Source organism: Bubalus kerabau, chromosome 2 (genome assembly GCF_029407905.1).
Source record: "Bubalus kerabau isolate K-KA32 ecotype Philippines breed swamp buffalo chromosome 2, PCC_UOA_SB_1v2, whole genome shotgun sequence".
Classification (NCBI taxonomy): Eukaryota; Metazoa; Chordata; class Mammalia; order Artiodactyla; family Bovidae; genus Bubalus; species Bubalus kerabau.
The window spans coordinates 124,640,374-124,663,050 of NC_073625.1; the positions used below are offsets into that span (position 1 = coordinate 124,640,374).

General features: G+C 40.4%; 1 protein-coding gene across 13 annotated transcripts in view; it reads right to left on the reverse strand.

The window, feature by feature from the left end:
- The window catches only part of TPRG1 (tumor protein p63 regulated 1), a 363,442-nt gene that overhangs the window by 228,148 nt on the left and 112,617 nt on the right, over positions 1 to 22,677 (reverse strand). Inside the window, exons 1-4 of one of the 13 annotated variants that reach the window (XR_008710455.1) lie at positions 16,810 to 16,950; positions 8,509 to 8,674; positions 7,808 to 7,894; positions 5,522 to 5,788 (exon numbers count right to left, since the gene is read on the reverse strand). The exons of 7 other annotated variants lie outside the window; for them this stretch is intronic. Coding sequence is in view for 2 of the 6 variants with exons in the window: in XM_055568736.1 (XP_055424711.1) it covers positions 16,810 to 16,848 (39 nt within the window). In the remaining 4 variants the exon portion in view is untranslated. Of the gene's footprint in view, positions 1 to 5,521; positions 5,789 to 7,729; positions 7,895 to 8,508; positions 8,675 to 16,682; positions 17,486 to 22,677 lie in introns of those variants that run through there. 5 more of the 13 variants (XR_008710452.1, XR_008710453.1, XR_008710454.1 and 2 more) reach the window with 5 other exon arrangements.

The window sequence follows — 22,677 nt, forward strand, 5'->3', positions numbered from 1 at the left end:
CATCAGTCATTGAGTTTGTTTGTTTGTTTTCTTTAATCCAACATACTAGACCTCTAAAAATATCCAACTTTACCTTGAACTTATGCTCCTGATTTGCCAGCACTGGCTGGAGAGCTGACAGAGCCTCCACTCTCTATTTTTAGCAAGCATTCTAAGCATAGTGGCTATGGCCAGTACCTCTGGCAATAACTGCACGTCCCATATTTTGCAGTAAGCATCTTTGCTATAGACATTTTGGCCACAGACATTTCACTGCATAATTAATTGGTCTTAAGGCGGTTTTGCTGTGAAAGATAAAATAATTGGTTGACAGTTTTTGGTTTGACAGTTTGGTTTTATCTGGTTGAAATGTGTTAGCATTTCTTCCAGTTAGTAACTTTACTGATGACTTTACTGAGCTGATAGATGATGATGATTTAGACCAAGAGCTGATTTCGTACTTTGAAACACACTACATAGGAAGAGAGAGGCCCAGGCTCTCAAATTCTCAGAGTTGAACCCATATTTACCATAGAACTCCAGAATGTCTGTCAACAAACATGTGACAAGATGCCAAGAACAAACAACAGAATACAAAATTCAGTTACAAACATGCATTCTAGTATTTGGAACTGATATCTCTCTTAATGAAAGAAGAAATTTTAGCAAAAAAGAAAACGTGTGATACCGCAACAGGAAATAAATCAATAAGCCAAAAAAAGAAAATGTTTAAACACTATGAACAAAAGACCTGAAAGACAAATGCCCACAAGATAAAATTATTTATTTGTATGATATTGCCATGGAAACTATACATGTTGAATGTATTCATATATTATGTATTTTGCAATGGAATCTTATATATTTTGTTATTCATTTTCATGTTTCATTATATTCTTTTTAATTCCCTCTTTTATTTTTCATGATTTTCTCTTTTACAGCAAATTAGTTATGCAGCAAAAATGCTTCCAGCAAAGATGCTTATGGAGAAAGTACAAGAGCCCAAACATTGATATTTGAGGAGTGTTACACCAGGTATCATCACTTACCCTTACCAGCGCAGAGACCCCATCATTGCGAAAGTTACAAAGTCACAAGTTCTGAGTTTTTGAACTGCACTTATTTTCAACCGAATCTGGTCTGTCCATCTCTCCCAGCATTAATTACATGGTCACATTGTGAACATGCTGTTCCATTAGATTAGTATTTACCTCAAGCCTGGACACCATCTCTATTGACTTAGTATTTTTTCCTTTAATATGAATCTGTGTCTGGCACAGTTGAAATGCTCTTTGAGGTCTCACAGTTTCTCATTTGTCTCCCAGATACTCGACTCTGGCCCAAGGAGAGTGCGAGATGCCACTGCCAGCTCCAGTAACTCCTCATGTGTTAGCATGGCCTCCACTCTGCCTGCTGTGTCCAGAACCAGGACAGCTCTGGCAGCCAGGCCATAGGTTCCTTCTACTACTTCCAAACTTGGATGCAGTGCAAACCCATGGGGTATGGAACCTGGCTTCCCCAAGGATGAAGTACAAGAGGGTGTCTCTGTAATGAGAAGTTTGAGTGACAGGTGGTTGTAAGGAACTGATTAATTCCTCTCCCCTCCTCCTTCCAGAGGTGACCCATGTGATTGAACAACCACTGGTGATTATTTATGAAAATGTGGACAGCTCAGTCACTCCCACCTTATATTTGCTTACCCTCTTTTCCTCATTCTCTCTGCCTGAGACTGTACCTCCCAGTGAAGTATTTGTATTAAACTTTGCCTCAAGTAAAGGAGGCAAGACTGTTTGAACTGGAAAAAGAGAGATTTCTTTAAGGGAAACTTTGAGATCTTGGAGGACAAACTGATATGAAAGGAAAAGGGGATCCAGACAACTCTAACTTCTCTTTGAGAAGTATATTTTAAGTATTTTTTAAAATTAAATTGTGTTTAAAATATGTAAAACATAAAATTTACCATCTTAAGTGTACAGTTTTTAAGTGTACAGTTCAGTAGTGTTAAGTACATTCACGTTGTTGTACAACCAATCTCAGAACTCTTTCCATTTTTTAACACTGAAACGCTGCACTCACTCTCCATTCCTCCCTTCCCCCAGCCTCTGGTAACCACTATTCTACTTTGTCTCTATGGATTTGACACGAAGTGACTTAGCAGCAGGAGCAGCAGGTAGCTCATATAAATGGAATCACAAAGTATTTGTCTTTGTGACAGGCTTACTTCACTTAGCAAATGTCCTCAAGGTTCATGCATGTTGTAGCATGTTTTAAAATCTTTGCTTCTCTTTACGGGTGAATAATATTCTATTCTATGAATATACCAGATATTATTTATTCATTTACCTGTCAAAAGACATTTGGGATGCTTCTACTCTTTGGCCTTTATGATTAATGCTTCTATGAACATGGGTGTACAAATATCTCTTTAAATCTTGCTTTCACTTCTTTTGGGTATATACTTACAAGTAGAATTGTGCGATCATATGTTCATTCTAAATTTAATTTTCTGAGGAACTTTCATGCCATTTTCCACAGTGCCTGCAGTACTTTAACTTTCTGAGGAACTTTCATACCATTTTACACTCTTACCAACAAAGTGCACAAGGGTTTCAGCTTCTCCACATCCTGGCCTAAACTTGATATCTCTGTATTTCTGTATTTATTTATTTTATAGTAGCCATCCTAACAGGTGGGAGGTGGAATCTCTGCAGTTTTGGTTTGTTTTTCCCTGAAAGGGATTTTTAAAAGAAAATATTCAGTTGTTAGCAGATTTAAACAGGTAATAAGCCCAAGGAAAGTCTCACAGAGGAAGAGAGGGGTGATGGTGAGAGTTAGAACTTTATTCTCTTCTTTATCCCAGAACCAAATTAAATTCCAAAAAATGATAAAGAGTAACAGAATTAAGGGAGGTTGACCTAATGCCAAGGCTAACACCTAATACAACGGAGACACTATGTCTCACCTACTGTAACTTTGTGGAACTTAGTTTGAACTTCTGTAATTTTAAAGCCCAGACCAACAATCCTGGAAAAATACACAGTGCATGGAACCATTGGTCAACTATTAATACTTTAAAGGTTTGTATAATGAAGCACAACTGCACTGAACAAATCTATGCCTTCTTCAGTCCAAGGCAAACTGTACCAGTGGAAATTCAGCTGTATAATAAAATATAAGCCAGTGCCAATCACTTGAGGCAGCTACACACAAGAATTTGGCTCATCAAAATATCAAAGCCTACACCTATTGCCCTAGCTATTGTGTAAGGCTCAATTTCTCCTGGAGGCAATTTAAACAGGCTCATCTTTTCAACAAAAAGTCCTGAAACAATTGGATGTCCACTTGCAAAGAAACAAAACAAAAAGAGCCTAGACCACAACTTGCGCCTTATATAATATTTAACTCAAATGGATAATAGACTTGAATGTAAATACTATAAAATGTCTAGAAGAAAAAAAGGGGAGGGGAAACCTTTATATTTTTGGAATAAGCAAAGATTAATTAGATAAAGCATAAGCCACAAAAAAAAATTTGATATGTTGTACTTTATCATCTGTGGGAGAAAGTATTTCCAAATGATATGGACTTGTAGCCAGAATATATTAAAAACTCTCAAAATTCAACTATAAACTAAAAAAAAAAAAAAATTTGTTAAGGGGTAAAACATTTGAACAGATAGTTTACCGAAGATGCAAAATGGCAAGTAAGTCATGCAGATTAAAATCACAATGTAATACCATTACACACTCATTAGACTTACAAATTAAAAACAAAACTGACAGTACAAAGTGGAGCAGGTCAGATTTCTCACATATCATTGATGAGAATGTGAATTGTTAGAGCCGCTTTGAGAACTGATCTCGCAGTATCTTATAAAGCTAGACATAAATCATATAGTACAGTAAACTTATCCCAAGGTATTTACCCAAGTAAAATGAAAAACTGTGTCCACACAAAAACCTGTGTGTGAATATTTATAGTAGTTTTATTTGCAGTCACTAAAAGCTGGAAACAACTATAGTACATACATATGATCAAATACATACAATCAGTAATTAAAAGGCACAAACTATGGATACATGCAATGACACAGATGAATCCCACATGAATTATTCTAAGTGAAAGAAGCTAGACTCAAAAAGCCTTCAATAGTTTTGATTCCATTTAAATGACATTCTTGAAAGGCAAAAACTATAGGGAGAAAAACAAACTAACAGTTGCCAGGGGAGAGGGATGGACTACAAAAATACACTGGGGAATTCGGGGGAGTGAGAGAACTATTCTATATCGTGCTTGTGGTGGTGATTAGAGGCTAAATATTTGCCAAAACTTGCAGAAGTGTATACTAAAATAATACATTTTACTATTGTCAATTTTACCTTAATTTTTTTTTCAGTGAGCAAAACAGTTCTTGACTGCAGAACAAGTATGCCTGTCAGTCCAATCACTTAGGTGTGAGTGCATGCATGCTCAGTTGCGTCTGACTCTTTACGATCCTATGGACTGTAGCTTGCCAGGTTCCTCTGTCCATGGGCTTCTCCAGATAAGAATACTGGAGCGGGTTGCCATGCCCTCCTCCAGGGGATCTTCTCAACCCAGGGATCGAACCTGTGTCTACTGCATTGCAGACGGATTCTTTCACCACTGAGCCCACCAGGGAAGCCCTCACTTAGGTGTACTATAATATAAAGATTCATTTTCTATAATTCAATTTAATATTCCTGTCCCGAGTTTCTATTCTGCTAGGTTGGTAGACAAATTTATTGTCTTCCTGAGACTTACCTCCCTATCCTTGTCTCTCCCAAGCTCATGCCGTAGTTAGGACTCCATATGTAAAAGCGAGGTGAGAGGACAATATGAGTTACAGTCATAAGTCCACAGGAGTTGCTCTATCTACTGTCACATGGTACGTGGCTCATTATAACTGTTTAACTCTCCATTGTTTTCCTGTCATTCTTGGCGAAAGGGAATTTTTCTTACGAGACTAACTGGGTAACAACTTTCACATTGTGTTCTATACAGGAGGTAGCCGTTTCCTCTTTAGGATCTGGTTATTGCTCCATCAGGACTGCTGGGAAGCAGCAGGGAGGGGTCCTTCTGCCCTCTGGATGACAGAGCTCTCTGTGTCATTCTCTCTCTCTCTCCCTCTCCCTCTCCCTTCCCACCACCCCCGCCCCCCTCTTCTCCTCTGTCCCCTTCCAGCCCACACAGCCTCACAGGTTTACAAAGTGCCCAGAGGAATACTCTGCTCTCTCCTCTGCCTGCTTCTGGCCAAAATACTTTGTATATATCCTTAAATACCAACCTTTTACCTACTCAACAAAACTCTCAAAGTTCCCCTGAGGGCTTAGGCTTTTCCATGACAAATGTCAGAAAGAAAAGCAGGCTATTTCTGAGTTCAGCCCTTTTCCTCACTCCCCTGGGGCCATCAAGTACTGACTTAATGACAGGGGTGTAGCGGAAGGGAGGGGAGAAACACTGGTAGGGGAAAAAAGCAGATTGATAGCTTAAAATATTACTCCACCTCACCTGGATAAAAAAATTTAAAGGCAGTACCTTTATTGTAGTTTCCTTTACAGGAAGATGAAAATACCTGAGTGAACAACATCATTCTACAAGGTACCATAAAAGTTGGGATTTGATTTGACATGGTTAAAATTACATTATAAGATTATATTATTCCAAAGAATTCAGAAACAGAATCATTTCTGAATGTAAGGAATAAATGTGTGAACCAACAAGTGAAAAGAATGTGCATAAAATCTTACTAAGAAAAATTGTGGTTCTATCAGCATTCTGGACAGTTGTTCTGAAACATAAAAAAAAAAGAGAAACAGATTCTAAAAGCTAAAATTTATGAAAACTGTGCTGCCAAACGTTAAGTAAAAAATAATCAGTGAAAAAGACTAATTAATTCACATATTACATGTTCTCCTTTTTTAATCTTCCCCAATGGTAATCATGTAATTTTGAGAGGGACATCTGGAAACCTAAGCTAACTTAAAACTATTTTTTTTCTAGCAAGCAACTAGCCAGGAATCTCCATATTCTGAAAGTTGCTGTCAGCGTACCCCTCCCTCCAGCCCCAGATGAAGTCAGCCTGCCTTGGTAGCAGACAGTCCAAACAATCCACACTGGCTCTGTGGGCAGAGTACCATCTCCAGATGCCCAGGATTCAGAAAAGTTACTGTTCAGACATAATGAAGCCACATACTGTATAAGCCAGTGACTTGCTGGTGGGTTAGAGGGACCACACTTGGTTGGGTAGGCAGCCATCCTGGTTTCCCCCTGAGTGTATACTGTAGAAGTGAGGTGGTGACTTCCCCATCACACAAAGTACTCAAGCAAGCAATAGATGAGTTTGGAGGACACATTGCAGAGGAGAGTCAAAGGCAAGTGATCTAAATGACCCATAAAAACTTCCACCACCATAAGACCTTAGGATTCTATGAAATTCCCTGCTTACAAAGAAGTGAGAAAAAAATACTACGTGATGAGAAACTCTCTTCCTACTTGAAGCCTGGCTGACACCATACAGAAATGAAAATAAATGATACAATATTCAGGAGTTATATAACCTGAGATATAAATAAGAGTGTACAAAATAGGGAATATTTTTTAAGTTTTTATTTTATATTATAGTATAGTTGATTAACAATGTCATGATAGTTTCAGGCACACAGCAAAGTGATTCAATTATACATATACATGTATCTATTTTTTTCCCAAGGGAGTATTTTTTTTTAATATACATCAACTCAGTAAAACACTTGTAGTGATATATATGATTCTTCATTTGAAGTAAGTTTATGTTCTATGACTGTTCTGGGATTTTATCATTTTCTGAATGCAGGAAAACAAACAACAGACCTTATTAATTTGTGTGTGTGTGCGTGTGTGCACTCATTCATGTCCGACTTTCTGTGACCCCCTGGACTATAGCCCTCTGGGCTCCACTGTCCGTGGCTAAAAAGTCATATGACTCACTGGGGCAAAAAGGCTAAATGTATGGAATTGCTATAGAGGAATGATGTTGCATTGCTTTCAAGTCTTGATGTTGTTGCAAAGGTAATAACAAAGTAAATCAATAGAAAAAAAGTGTAATTTGCAATAGATATATTATGAAGAAAAAGGTATGTTTAAGAGTATTTTTAATTTTTTGAGCCACTGGGTTGAAAAGAACTAATATTTTCATTTTGACCAACTGCTCTCATAAGAAAATACATTATAAGTATTCAGATGGAGACACTGTTTCCTGCCTTTAATCAATATATATTACATACAGCCTGTGTGAAGTTCTGTGAACCCCCCAAAATGGAATTAAGTCAGTGAAATCCTCCCTTTACATCCTTCTCTACAATAGGTCATGTGAAGAAATCGGGTCTTAAAAGTCATGGGGTGCTGCTGTGCTGTGTGTGCTTGGTTGCATCCGACTCTTACGACCCCATACACTATAACCTGCCAGGCTCCTCTGTAAAAGTCATGGGGTGGTGGTGGTGGGCAAATGGAAAAATCTCTGTATCTTTTTGCTTACTTTTGCTGTGAACCTAAAACTGCTCTATTAAAAAAAAAAAAGTACACTCAAAAAAAAAAAAAATTCAGGAGATTGTATTTTACCTAGATCTTTCTAGGAAGCGGATACTATTTTTTCAAGTTAAAAAAATTAAATTGTGGGCATTTAAATCATTTCCCCAAAAAACTATTTTACTATTTTTAAATATTACTAATAGAAGAACGCTAGTAAAAAAAATTTTAAGAACAACAAAAGAAAATTTTAATTAAAAACAACCAAGAACTAGACTGAGACAACAGCTCCACATGCTACCACCTGAGTGAGTTTGTGTTATCAGCTCCTTCTTCCAGACTTTAGCTTCATTAGATGGAAACTGGGACAGTGATGACCACCTTTCCCCACCTATAATGACAGGAACACAAAAAACAACAAGGCCATATACAAATGTAAGTAAGGAAGAAAGGAAACAGCATGCTTTAGGAGTTATTCATTCACTCATTCATCCAACAAATATGTGAATTCCCAACATAAGCCAGGCTCTCTGCCAGGAGCTGGGAATTTCATTATAAATGAAGCAGACAAAACTGCAAACTTTTCAGAGTCTACAGTATAGTGGAGAAGATAGTTGCTAAATAATCATACAAATAAATGTATTTAAAACTGTGATGCTTGCCACAAGGAAGAGCTAAAGGCAGGTTGGAAAATATATCATGAAGGGTGACATGATTTAGATGGAGACTGGAGGTCGGGGGTAAACGAATCAAAGAAAAATTTCTCAGAGACTTCAAGCCTGAGGAGCTGGCAGGCAAATGTTTGAGAAGAGATTGCAGGGAGTATTCCAGGCAAAAGAAAAAGCATTCAAATGCCTTGAAGTAAAAAAGCTTGACATATTCAAGGCACGAACAGAAGGCCAGGGTCACCACCATCGGTGGTTTTTGTATTCTGCTATCATGATAATAATCTCATACTATTTTTGAGAATGGGTTTCCTGATAGCTCAGTTGGTAAAGAATCCACCTGTAATGCAGGAGACCCCGGTTTGATTCCTGGGTTGGGAAGATCCCCTGGAGAAGGGATAGGCTATCCACTCCAGTATTCTTGGGCTTCCCTTGTGGCTCAGCTGGTGAAGAATCCACCTGCAATGAAGGAGATCTGGGTTCGATCTCTGGGTTGGGAAGATCCCCTGGAGAAAAGAAAGGCTACCCAATCAGTATTCTGGCCTGGAGAATTCCATGGACAGCCCATGGGGTCACAAAGAGTCAGACACAACAGAACGACTTCCACTTTCACTTTAATTTTCATTTTTGAGAATAGGCTAGAACAATTATGAATATTGACACACTAATTTCTACTTAGGCTAAACTTCAACAAATGTTTCCAATTTAGAATATCTCTATATCCAAGGCAAACTCTGAAAGACATTTAAGATATCCTCTATTCTTTAGACTTCAAAGAGAAGTCAACCTGTTAGAATTAAGAATTTTAAAAAGAAAATTGATAACCCAGATTTATCATGAGAAAAGCTAAGCAACCCAAAACTATAACACATAAACAACAGCTGAAGTTCCCAAGGCTGGTGGTGATGAAAAAGAGAAAACAAAGGAGACACAAACTTGATCCAATGTACCTACTCAAGCTTTCATGTGGATAACAGGAAATGTCGACTATTTTGAATAGACACCAGATGATTTCAGTTAAAGTTTGCAGGAGGGCAGAATGTTCCTCCGGTTTCTCAGGTAGCACTAGTGGTAAAGAACCTGCCTGCCAATGCAGGAGATATAAGAGACATGGGTTCGATCCCTGGGTTGGGAATATCCCCTGGAGGAAGGCATGGCAACCCACTCCAGTATTCTTGCCTGGAGAATCCCATGGACAGAGGAGTCCGGCAGGCTATAGTCCATAGGATCACAAAGAATCAGCCATGACTGAAGTGATGTGGCACTCAGAAAATATTCCTCAGTATATAAGAAAGAACTGGATAAAAATGGGAAGTGCCAAATTGTGCAGAGGGAAGAAACTGGTATTCCTCTGGAAGTCATAAATAAATCATAAATGTAAGTACAGATTATATTGCCCCTTGGGGACACTTAGAAAAGATTCAGATATCTTTAAAGACCAATGTAGTAAACAACATCTAAAGTGTCCTTCAGCATTGAGAGATGCCATTGAAAAATGTCACCCAGAAAGATATAAGAAATTATTCTCAGTAAAAGAGAAGTCTCATCTCCCAAAACTCTTAAATTTAAGATACTGGCACTGTGATCAAGAATGAGGTGGCCTTAATACCATGGCCATCAGAGAGTTGTAGAGAGCTCTATAAACCATAAATGTTTTCAAAAAAGTGTTTATCAGTGGAGAGAAATTTTTTATTCATCAGAAACCTTCTTTAGCATTACCCAATATGAGTTTGGAAGGAACAGTTTTATAATGAAAATTAGGGTAGGAGGTAAGAACCCCAGGTGGTTGGCTTGAGCAGAAATGTTCTGTAACAGGTCTGGGGAAAAGTTGTTTTATAATTTCTAGAGGTGGGTGGGGATGGGATGGAATTAGAGTCAGAGCAGGTGCTGAAGGTGGAAGAGCTATGCAAATGAAGGTAATGGAGCAGAAGAAGACATTTAGTATGAGATAAAGAGCAAGGGTGACCCAAGAGAGAAGGTATGTTCAAGAAAGTGCAAGAATTAATTGTTTGGTTGTCTGTTGAGTGAGCGGGTCTGGTGAAAAGGTAAGCTTTGCTCATGAAAAAATAAACACTGATCCAGTTCTTAACCTTAAGTTTCTCTTAGTCTTCTGATCATATGAATATAGTCCTTTATTGGTACAAATGAGGTATTTGTTCTGGGATGCCCTAGAGTTTTTCTTAAAGAATCTGGCAATTCAGGATGAGCCAAGGGCAAGCCCTGACTTTATTTATGTTGACTTAAGTATGATGAGGAGACAAGATGGGACATAGAGATTAACAGAGATTTTATCAGGTCATCTTGTTGATGAAATTTTTAAAGGTGATATGCTACGTCTCTCCTTAAGTTTCCCTCCCAAATCACCCCAGGTGAGGGGCTGAAACATTAGGTCGTATTTACTGAGTGTCTATTATCTGCCAAGTAGTGCGTGAGTGTTTTGTTTTTTTTTTTTTTTCTTCAATACAAGCCTATAAGATAAATGCTATTCTCATCTTACAGCAGAAGAGGTTAACTCCTTTATTCACTTCATTTAGTCATTCATTTATTAAGTCAACGTATATTAGTTAAGCACCTCTTATGTGCTACTATGGGTGGGGACATCTACCCAGTACTCGATGGGGGAAACTGCCAGGAACTACTATAAAAGTCACCTATGGCATCATCTGTCCAGTACTTCTTTTTCTGAATAGCACCACTTCTATCTTGGGAGATCTTCTTTCTCCAGTCTATCTATATGTATCACTAAACCTTCCATTTTCTCATCTACCCACTATTCCCTGACCACAAGAAATAGTCAACTAAATTTTGGGATTTGGAACTAAGAGCAAATCAAAATAAGGCCTGGTCGATAGCTGAAAGCTATGAGATGAAATACTGAGGAGCTGAAATGGGCCATGATTTTTGCCAGCTGGAGGAAGTCCGTAGTGAAAGGGAAAACTAAGGCTGACAAAGTGACCAACAGCAGAGACATGAGACAGAGACGGGGTCCTGAAGGCAGTCATATATCTGCTCGACTGTATGCCTGTCTCTAGGTGTTCACCTTTTCCTGAAAGTCCATGAGTATATCCCAAGATGCTCACTGGGCTAAACACGGAAGATATAAAGATGAAAAACTCACACTCCCTGCCTTACAGCACTTTTAAGAGGTGCTTCATAAGGACACGTGTGTGGGCATAAGTTATTACGACATTATCAGTGGGGTGGGGAGGTGACCCCCTACATTGTGTATCTGAATCATCCAACTACTCATCCTTGGCAAAATCTTAATCCATTTCCTCCCTCCACACATGGGCATTTCTGACTAAGAACCTGGCTATAGTGAGGCACAGTAATTGATGCAAGGTCAAGGGATCTGCAAACATTTTCTATAAGGGACCAGATGATAAATATTTTGACTTTGTGAACTATATAGACTCTGTCACAGCTATTCAGTTTTGCTTTCATAGTGCAAAAGCAGCCAATATTTATGTGAATGATCATGCCTGTGTTCCAAAACAAATCATCTCAACTGGATTTGGACCATGGGCCATAGTTTAACAACCCTAGCTCTAGGTGTTTGGAGCAAAGTGAAGTTCATAACCATGATGTGCAGTGTTAATTGACTGGTAGAACTATGTGTGAGGTGCTACAGAAACTCAGATGAAGTAACATACTATGCCATGAACATCAGGAAGGTGAGAGCTGAGCTGAGTCTTTAAAGAAACACAAGGTAGAGTTAGCCAGAGCAAGAAGGGATGCCTAGGAAGAGAAGTATTTACAAGTGCAATGAGCTTTGAGATACCCTGGCACTTGAGACGGAGAAGGCAATGGCACCCCACTCCAGTACTTTTGCCTAGAAAATCCCATGGACGGAGGAGCCTGGTAGGCTGCAGTATTGAGACTACAACTGAGGCAAAAGTAAAAAGGAGAGTAGCAAAAATAAGAAAATGGAGAGAAGCAAGGAGAATATTCTAAAAAGACTGAACATACTAGGGAGTTTAAAGTTTATCCTGCAAGTTTTAGGGAGCCACAGAAGAATTTTAGGAAGAAATCATCTGCCTGAAACCATCAGTCAAACAGCATCTGATTTTTTTTTCTTTAATAATCTTTCAGGACTATAGAAAGTAGAGGCAGGAATTTTATGTAGAAAAATATTGCAATTGTTCTGATGTGAAGTGACAAGGGTCTGAATTTAGGCAATGAAGTCAATTGAAGCTTGAGAATCTATAGGATCCAACTTGGAGATAGGTTACATGCAAGATCAAGAGAAAAAAGGCAACTGGGTGGAGAAGAGGGGATAGTCATCAATATTGAAACATTTAGGATATGGTAAGTTCAGTTTGGGACATGCTGTGAATGAGATGTCTGTGGCAGATTCAAAGAAGGAGAGTTACCCAGCGTCTAGGAAAGGAGATCAGCTTTTACATATGCCTGCTTACTACATATGACCCTACGAGGTAGGTGCTATTTTTATTTCCATTTTGCAAATGAAAAAACAGGTAAAGGAGAGGCCAGGGGAAATAGTTTTTACAATCATTCCAACTGGATTATAGAATTAGGACTTAATATAGGAAAAGGGCTTCCCTGGTAACTCAGTAGTAAAGAATCCACCCGCCAATGCAGGAGACATGGCTTCAATCCCTGGGTCAGGAAAAGGAGACTGGTGGGCTACAGTCCATGGGGTCGCAAAAGAATTGGACACAACTTGGAGACTAAACAACAATAACAACAAAATATAGGAGCAGGTGACAAGTTCATTTGGAAAGAGTATGTAGGATGAGAAGAGAAGACTGAGGCTGAAATCCCAGGAACAAAAACTTAGAGGATGAGGACAGTAGCAACTGTGGTTATACCCAAGAGCCAGAATGTCTGAGTTCAAATCCCAGTTCAGTTGCTTATTAGCAGCTGTGTGGTTTGAACAAGCCATTTAGACCCATCCAGCCCAGTTTCCTTATCTGCAAAGTGAGAATACTATAGGCCATATCTCCTAGGTTGTATGCATCAAAGGAAAGGATGTACATAAAAATCTGACCAGATAGGATGGCAATAGTGAATACTCAAGAAATAATCGCTGGGCTTCCCTGGTGGCTCAGTAGGAAACAATCTGCCTACCAATGCAGGAGACACAAAACTCGCAGATTTGATCCCTGGTCCAGGAAGATTCCACATGCCACAGAGACACTAAAGCCTGGGTGCCACCACTGTTGAGCCTGTGCTCTGGAGCCCAGGAACAGCAACTACTGAACCCACGTGTCACAGCTACTGAACTCCACATGCCCTAGAGCCCATGCTCCACAATAAGAGAAGCCACCATGATGAGAAGCCCTTGCACTGCCTGGAAGAGCAGCCCCCACTGGCCAAAACTGGAGAAAAGGCCTGTGCAGCAACAAAGACCCATGACAGCCAAAAATAAATGAGTATAATTATTTTAAAAAAAGAAATAATTGCTATTATTGTTATTACTAACTTGAAAATGAAAAAAAAAAAAATAAATGAGTGGTAAAATAGAAAATGTAGGAATAGGTACAATCCCAGATGCTAAGGAAAGAGAAACTTCAAGAAACAGGAAATAGACAAAGCATCAAATACTATAGAGAGGTCAAGAAAAACAGGTCTCAGATCTGTCTGATTTGCCTCTTCAAGGTCACATGTGGAGGCAGCAGCTAGATGGGCTGGTTGAAGAAAGAGTAAGTAGTGAGGATGTAGAGTCAGTCATAGCCAAGTAGCTAAGTATACTCTCAAATGGTTTGTAGGTGAAGGAAGTAAGAACTGTTGGCTAAAGGAGATATCAGTGGAATGTTCACTTCAGTTCAGTCGCTCAATCGTGTCCGACTCTTTGTGACCCCATGAATTGCAGCACACCAGGCCTCCCTGTCCACCACCATCTCCTGGAGTTCACTCAAACTCACATCCATCAAGTCAGTGATGCCATCCAGCCATCTCTCATCCTCTGTCATCCCCTTCTCCTCCTGCCCACAATCCCTCCCAGCATCAGAGTCTTCTCCAATGAGTCAACTCTTCGCATGAGGTGGCCAAAGTACTGGAGTTTCAGCTTTAGCATCATTCCTTCCAAAGAACACCCAGGGCTGATCTCCTTTAGAATGGACTGGTTGGATCTCCTTGCAGTCGAATGTAGTTTTTAACAAATATGGGTTGCTTAGGTAGGAGAGAGAGGTAATTTTCTATGCTGAAGGGGAAAAGCAAGTAGTGAAGAAGATGCTGAAGACAAGGAATAGAAGAGAACTGTTAGAACAAAGGGCTTGAGGAGGAAGAGGCACATAATGAAATCCAGACCTTGGGGGAGCTGACCTGAAGTGTAAAGAGACATCTATTTGACAGAGGCAGGTATAGACAAGATAATGAATGATCCTAGATACGATTCTCAACTGAGAACATCAACATCATTGTGAAGATATGGTACGCTGCTGAGTGATAGAGCCATAGGATAGAGTGATTGGGTCTCTAAAAAAATTCTACAATGTCTGTTGTAGTAAATAAAAAGAGGAAAAATTCCAGGTACATAACAGACTTTACAGGTGTCACTAATGACCAGACTGAGGTTGAAGCCATGAATTTATAGTGGCTTCAATTTATAATTTCCCCCCGTTAGTTCCATGGTCCAAGTGCAGAAACAGAGGAAACAGAGTTGATCAGAATGTACAGTGGCCAAGAAAAGCGATATATGATATTAACAAGAATTGCCCCCTAGGCTGGACAGAATGACGGCCAGGAAAACAGAGAACTATTAGGTGAAGGAAGGTAGGCATCAACAACCAAACAAGTGTGTCAAAAACCTCAAGGAACAGATGCAGTGAGTGAGAGGTGGAAAGATAGAAGTTTGTGGTCATAGGATGAGATGCTGACATTTGTGAAAGTCAAGGAACTGGATAGCCCTCTGGATAGTAACCACTCTGCCAGGGGAGGGCCCAGGGAAGGAAGGAGAACAGCCATCTGTGCAGAAAGTCTCCAACGAACGTGCAGAAAGATGAGAATGGCCACAGCTGGCAGTGAGGATGAGGGTGGAACATGAATGATTTGCGTGGTGTAGCCAAAGACTATGTTTTTTGAGAGAAAAAGGAAATAGGAGGAAGAATGATTTGGAAGCAGCAATGTGGGGCATTGGAAAAAGTTGCATTGCTCTGTTGTCAGGATAAGAGTTAAGGAAAATGTGTTGGAAATTCAGGTAAAAGAACTTCCAGGCAAGTGGTTCCCCTTGGGAAGACAACTTTCGGTAAAGACAGAAGATAGAAAACTCAATAAAGAGACTAAAAATATGAGTCTGTCAGCACGGACAGGCCAGCTTCAAGGGAGCTATGCAAATGGTTGGGAGGGATAATATGCAACAGGGAAAGGGAGAGGAATGAAAGGAGGACAGAGATGCAGGGATGTGCCCGGACAGGCAGCAGTGACCCAAGGGCATGGTTGCCAAGGAGAGCCATGATGTGAACACTGGCAGAGCTTACTGCCTTCAAATGTCCAAAAGAAACTTTGGAATAAACTTGTTTTGATGCTAGAAAACCATGGCATTTGCTCAGGGTTCCAAAAACCCTGTTGGTGAAAATATGATGCCTCCAAAATAATCTTTTTCTGTGTGTGTAGGGCAGGATTTTCTTTTACCAAAAACAGAGCTTGTGGTAGAAACAGCAGTGATTTCACTACAAAATAAGAGGGCACAGATCTCTCTTGGTGGCACCCGCTGGACTGATTCAGCCAAGTGTCCCAGCTTGCTGTGCTGTGCTGTGCTTAGTCACTTAGTCGTGTCCGACTCTTTGTGACCTCATGGATTATAGCCCACCAGACTCCTCTGTCCGTGGGGATTCTGCAGACAAGAATACTGGAGTGGGTTGCCATGGCCTCCTCCAGGGCCCAGCTCATCTAGTCACCAAATAATAAAGCTTATATTCAAACCCTTATCTAACAGAATCAAAGTCTGTGTTTTTTGTATTAGCTTGCCTCTATCTGAAGAAGACTAACAATAACTATCTAGCTGTTTCTCACAATCACTATAGAGAAAGAACAAATGCGTTAACACTTGCAAAAGTAGTGAATTGTCCTAGCAGAGATACACTGTACAAATTTTAGTCACTATCACCAAATGGGGCTTCCCATGTGGCACTAGTGGTAAAGAACCCACCTGCCAGTGCAGGGGACATAAGAGATGTGGGTTTGATCCCTGAGTCAGGAAGATCCCCTGAAGGAGGGCATGGCAACCCACTCCAGTATTCTTGCCCGGAGAATCCCAAGGACAGAAGAGCTTGAGGGTCTATAGCCCATAGGGTTGCAAGGAGTAGGACACGACTGAAGCAACTTAGAACATAAGCATGCACTATTACCAAATAATTTCTGATCTGACAGTTTGAGATGCATACTGTAAACAAAATATGAAGTGCAAAAGAGTGGGGTAAAGAGGTTGGGCCAAGACTCATGCGGAGTGACTCGGCAAGAGTTCTTGGAGGAGGTAAGATTGGAACTGGCTGTTGAATGATATGTTTCATTTTCCCCAAAGATCCCTCTCTTCTATATCCCCAGACATACCCTGCTTAACTCCATTTCAACCAAGCTGAGGAATTCTGTCCTTCAGTAGAGAATAGGAGGAAAACCAGAAAGGCCTCCTTCTGCTCACTGGAGCCAGCTATGGGATGGGACAGCAGAGCCCACCTACCTCACAGGCCATCATCTCCCCTTGGCAAAAACACTCCATGCTGCTCCGGCCCAACTCCTGGGGCCTGACCTCTTTTCCAAGCCTGTGGTCAGCCTGCTTATCAGGTCTGACCTCCTCCAGCTGGATCTTGTTTTCGACTTGGCTTCTTTTTTCTCAGCTGTTTCCATTTTAGGTCTCTGTTACTGATTCTTGAAAGTAAAGTAGCCAAGCTCCCTCCCTCTGCCCAGGTCAAGGCAAAGTGATTGTATTTGGGCACTGTGGACCTAGGTGGGACCAAGGTGTCCATCATTGGCCCTCTGGTAGAGCCTCACTGGAGTACTGCTGGGCCTCCTCTAGGATTCTGGAGCTCAGAATCAGAGGATAGATAACCTAACTTGGTAAGAACAAAACGAAGAGAGACTCAACATGAAGGAACTGCAAAGGTATTGTTTTTCCAAATAATGGTTAAAGGAAAGTCCAGGGCCAGAGGGTGTAGATCCCTGAACATCCATAGTCCATCTTCCTTCCATTTTGAGCAGTTGAGCTATGGAAGGGCATTACTGTACAGCTTTTTTCCAGCTCAAGCTTCAGCATAGACAGAGCCAGAAGCTCATCCATCCTGTCTCATAAACAACAAAGACACACAGAAACCTCTTCCTAAATTTTTGCACCACAGATGTGGGGATGTGTCTCCACCTCCAGGAGCAAGTGGCTTCCTGGAAGGCTTGAGGGGATTAAAGAAAGCAAGACTAATTCTCCCTTTAACCCAGTGTCACACCACCGCCCGGCCCGCCCTCCCCCTTCCCACCCACAACCCCTCCTACTCCCCAAGGGGTGCCATTTTGGAGCCAAAATCCACTTTGTCAGCGCAAGAGCAGCCCTGCCTTCTCTTGCTCCACACACCATGTGACCCTGGAGAACCTCCAGGGCATATTTCATCTGGCATCAGTAACTAGAGGTCACCGTGACCCAGGACTTCCTGCATTCTCAGGCCTGGCAGTGGCTGCCAAAGCCAGCCGTCGTGGGGGAAGCGGAGCACCGCTTGGGGGGGAGCTGACCACGGGTGGTGTTGCCCGCCCCAGCTGCCAGCAGACAGCAGCACTGGTTTTCCACTGCCGGCCATTCATTGGACTTGGCCAGCTTCGTTCCTTCCCTGGGACCAAGTCAACAAGCTGAGACCAGAGGAGCTGCAGCGCTGGCGTGCAGAGTAAAGCCATTTCTGTTTGCGTGCACACCGTGGGCAGCAGCTGTGCTCCACGGCCCCCAGAGATGCCGATTCCTCACCAGTCCTACCTGCTGGGCACTGCAATGGGTCAGGGTTCAGAATTCCCAAGGATTTTGTTTTCCCCTACCTAAGAAAAAACAAATCATAGAGACCAGAGATTTCACGTTCAAAGACAGTGAAGGTGAACGTTTAAGGCCAGGCCGGGAAACAATTTTAAAACCAACTTACAGAGTCCCCTTGCATGCAAGAAACAAAGTTTTAGGGCTAGAAAAGATCATAAACCAACCAAGTTGGTGGTTCTTTGTCCAGTTTGGTAAAGAGACTTTTGAGTAACGGATGAAAACAACTCCCTTCCTGCCCTAAAATAACCCATGGACACACAAGACTTTGCTCACAATTTGGGGAGTTCAGGGACTCCTGGAGCCCATCTGTGGAAGGTCTTGTCAGCCTCCAGCACCATTTCCTTCCCACTCAGCCCTCTCACTTGCAGAGGGAAAATGTTAGGCCCAGGCAGGATGTTGACTCTTGCAAGGATCAAGGCTAGAAGTGGTTCTACTGAACCCAGACCTTCTATTCAGATCTTTCTAATAGGTTGCATCATGCCCTCTCACTCTGGTGCCCCTCTTCCATTTTTCTTTTTTCTTTACTCCTTTTTTAAAGTTATTTATTTTTAATTGAAGGATAATTGTTTTACAATATTGTATTGGTTTCTGCCATACATCAATAGGAACCAGGCATAGATATGCATATGTCCCCTTCCTCTTGAACCTCCCTCCCTCCTCCCACCTCATCTGACCCCTCTGGGTTTCTTTACTTTCATTGCCTTTCTTTTGCTTCATTTTTTTCTCTTTTCACCTTATTTCTTTAGTCCTTCTCTCTTTCATTCTCAAATTCTTTCTCTTTAAACCTGTGTCCTGTGTGCTTTCTCTGACCCCACTCTCTTTTCTTACTTTCTGCACTATTCTTCGGCACTCAATCACTTGATCAGTCTTAGCTCTGGAGGCCTCTGACTAGGTCGCCAGCTCCTGGTGAATCCAAAGATATAATGCATAAACCAAGGAAAAAATGGAGTTGTAGAAAGTAATCAAATCAAGGAAAAAAAAATCTCTCTCCAAATCTTCAGGCTAGATCTAGCACAAGTGGGTCTTTTCACTCTTGGTACAGACAAGATTAATACAAAGGGGGAGAAATATAGAAACTAATCCTGTAGATCAGTGGTTCTCAAGTACCATCCTAGGACCCCTAAAGGGATCTCTGAGACTCTTGGATCAGACTTGTTGTCACCATAATGCTAAGATAAGTCTCCACCATTTTCACTGTGTCAATGTTTTGAATTGTTAACAAACTCAAAATTTTCTGCAGAAACCACAGTTGTTAAAAATTTCTGAGTTCTTAGACCATATCAGGGCATTGAAACCAAATTGGATTCATGGTCACTGTACTCTTTATTGCCATGAAACATAGTTTTTTAAAAAAGTAAATTTTATTTAAGAATTTCCTTAAAGAAACAGTTCAACTTATTTACTTTATTAGATTTATAATGTTGAGTATACATCTTTTTCTATACCAAGACAAAATGAGAAATGGGTATAAAACACTTCTGCTGCTACTAAAGCATAACAGTTGTCTCAAAGAAATGTAGTTAGGAAACTGAGATGTAAGCTATACAGATAATCTTTTCCAGTTTGAACTGGAAGAATGACTGACAGACTGTAGTTGTTTAAACCTTATTGGCAGATATTTTCTTAAAAATGAACAAAATGAGGATGTCACTTCAAGGGCAAAATTGACATGCTTTTTGCCAATCATACATTCAGGATTTTGATCAAAAATTAGATTATTGGGAAATGTATATCTACCACCATAAACTTAACTGCTTCACAATGCTTAAAACTTTTCTGATGACTTCAGTGGGTAAAAGTACCAAACATAACTACTTGAATTTTGGAATAAAATTGTCAACATTTGAAAAATCGGTATAAGTCAGTAAACCAATGTTTTCCAAATGACCAATACATAATGTTACAAAATCATGCATAGGAAAAATATCTATTTGAAATGCAAAATAGATTAGTAGATTTTAATATATCTGAGTACCAAATGTTCGCTAATATGGTTCCAGATTCCACAATGCAACTAAACTCTAAGAAACTACCATATCTCGAATTTTGATGTAGTAGCAAAGAAAAATGTCTACACTTATCTGAAAACTCTGCTAAAATGTTTCACCCCTCCCCAACTGCAGAATTTCCTTCATCTACTTTAACTAAACAGCATATTATTGCAGATTGAATGTAATAGAAGAAAAAAAAAATCTACCAGTCTCAGGCCAGCCTTTAAAAAGATTTATAGAAATGTAAAGCAATACCATACTTTCTATTGGAAAATATGTGATTGGTGAATTTTAAACAATTTCTCAATTTTAATTTCTAATATGGTAATATGAATAGGTGTAACCCACATAGAGTTTGCCACAAAGAGGCAAAACCTCTCTAGAGTCCTCAATAACCTTAAAAAATACAAAAGAGTCCTGAGGCCAACATGTTTAAGCGTCACTGCTATAGACTTTCTAGGAGGGAGGAGAGATAAACCAAGGCAGCACTCATTTGCTGAGCATCTAATGTGGGCAAGGCTCAGTGCTAAGTACTATGGGGGATCCAGCTCTTACAGACCTCACAGTCTGGTGGGAAGACAAGACTTTAAGATCAATAACTGCACTAGGAGCACAAGAGTACCACTGGAGAGGAGAGATGAAGTGCCACCAGAGTTCCACTTGGGATAGAAGGAAGAGGATCTAGAAAAGTCTTCACAGGGGAGACAACCATCAAGAAGCCCAAATAGAAACTGGGCATTTAGAAAATAAAACCAAAAAAAGGCAGAGGGCTTGGGGAAGGACTGTGCCTGCCAAGCAGAGGGAAGAACAAGGGGACAGGAGAGCCGAAGTTTATTGGGTGCAGAGTAAACATTCCATTAGGACCAACTGAGATACATTGTACAAAATCTCATAGGAGAAGTCACTTATGCAGTTGGCACTCTTTAAATGTTGGTCAGATGAATCTCCATATGAAAACAATGATTGACTAAGCCATGAATGGGCTTAGCTGTGTCTTATCCAGCCCACTTCCCACAGTTGGAGGGAGAAATTTTTATGGATAAAGCTGCTAGGAGGCCAAGAGAAGTGAGATAATTCATACGAATGGCAGAGCTGGGCACTGACCAAACTCCCCTCTCCTGGCTTGAAGTTCTCCTTCACCAGTCAATTTCTTCTGAACTCAAGTACTGGCTAGAATTCCTCTGTCCCAACTTGGAAATGACACTGAATGAATAAAGACGAGACAGACACAAGCTTTGAGATTTATCATTTGAAGCACTTTCTCAGAACACCCACACCCTAAATAGGAGCAATGAGAACTCAGAAATAAAAACACACTGCTCCTGTCCTCATAGTCTCTTGAACAAGACATTCAGAGGAGAGAGACCCATCTGACTATGACTCAGAGAGAACAGGGATACTCTGTGTACAGAGCACAGAGGGGACCTCTGTCTAAAGGATGATGAAGCTTTCAAGAGGGGTGGAGAAGATGGGAACCATTCAAGAGACTTTTAAAGGATGAAGATTGATTAGATACTGTACAGGTACAGAGCACTCATTCACCAATTCAAAGACTCCTGAAGAGCTGTGAGTCTTGTCTTCTTTGTCCCTGGGTCCCTAACAGTCAGCATAGTGCCTATCTCAGCAGAGGCATTCTGTAAACATTTGATGAACTACTCTGAATGCGAGGGTGAGGAAGAGCTATGTTATCAATTCTCAATTTTTTCCACCTTTATTAAGGTATTTTTGACATATATGTAAGCTCAAAGTGTGCAACACGATTTAATACACATACATATTGCAAAATGATTAATACAATAAAGCTAGTTAACACCTCCATCCCTCAGATAATTATGATTTTTGTTATGTGCAGTGATAGCTTTTAAGATCTCCTCTCTTAGAAACTTCGAAGTATGCAATACACAGTATTGTTAATTATAATTATCATGCCATACATTGGATGCCCCAAACTTGTTTCTCTTATTGCTGCAAGTTTGCTCTTTGACCACCTCTCCCCATTTACCCTACCCCTCAGCCCCTAACAACCACAGTTCTACTCTCTATTCCTCTGAGTTTGAGTTTTTTAGATTCCATATATAAAGGAGAATGTAGAGTATTTGTCTTTCTCTGTCTGACTTACTTCACTTAGCATAATGCCCTCAAGGTCCATCTATGTTGTTGCAAATGGAAGAATTTTATTCTTTTTTATGGCTGAATAATATTCCACTGCAAATATATATCACATTAATAGCTTAATGAACACTTAGCTTTTATTCATGTCTTGACCAAGGTAAATAATGTTGCAGTGAAGATGGGAGTGCAAACACCTCTTTAAAAGAGTGATTTCATTTCCTTTGGGTATATATTCAGAAGTGGAATTGCTGGATCATATGGTACTTCTTTAGCATTGCCCTTCTTTGGAACTGGGATGAAAACTGACCTTTTCCAGCCCTTTGGCTACTACTGAGTTTCCCAAATTTGCTGACAGGACTGTAAAAGGCCAATTTTCATCCCAATTCCAAAGAAGGCCAGTGCTAAAAAAATGTTCAAACTACCAAACAATTGCGCTCAC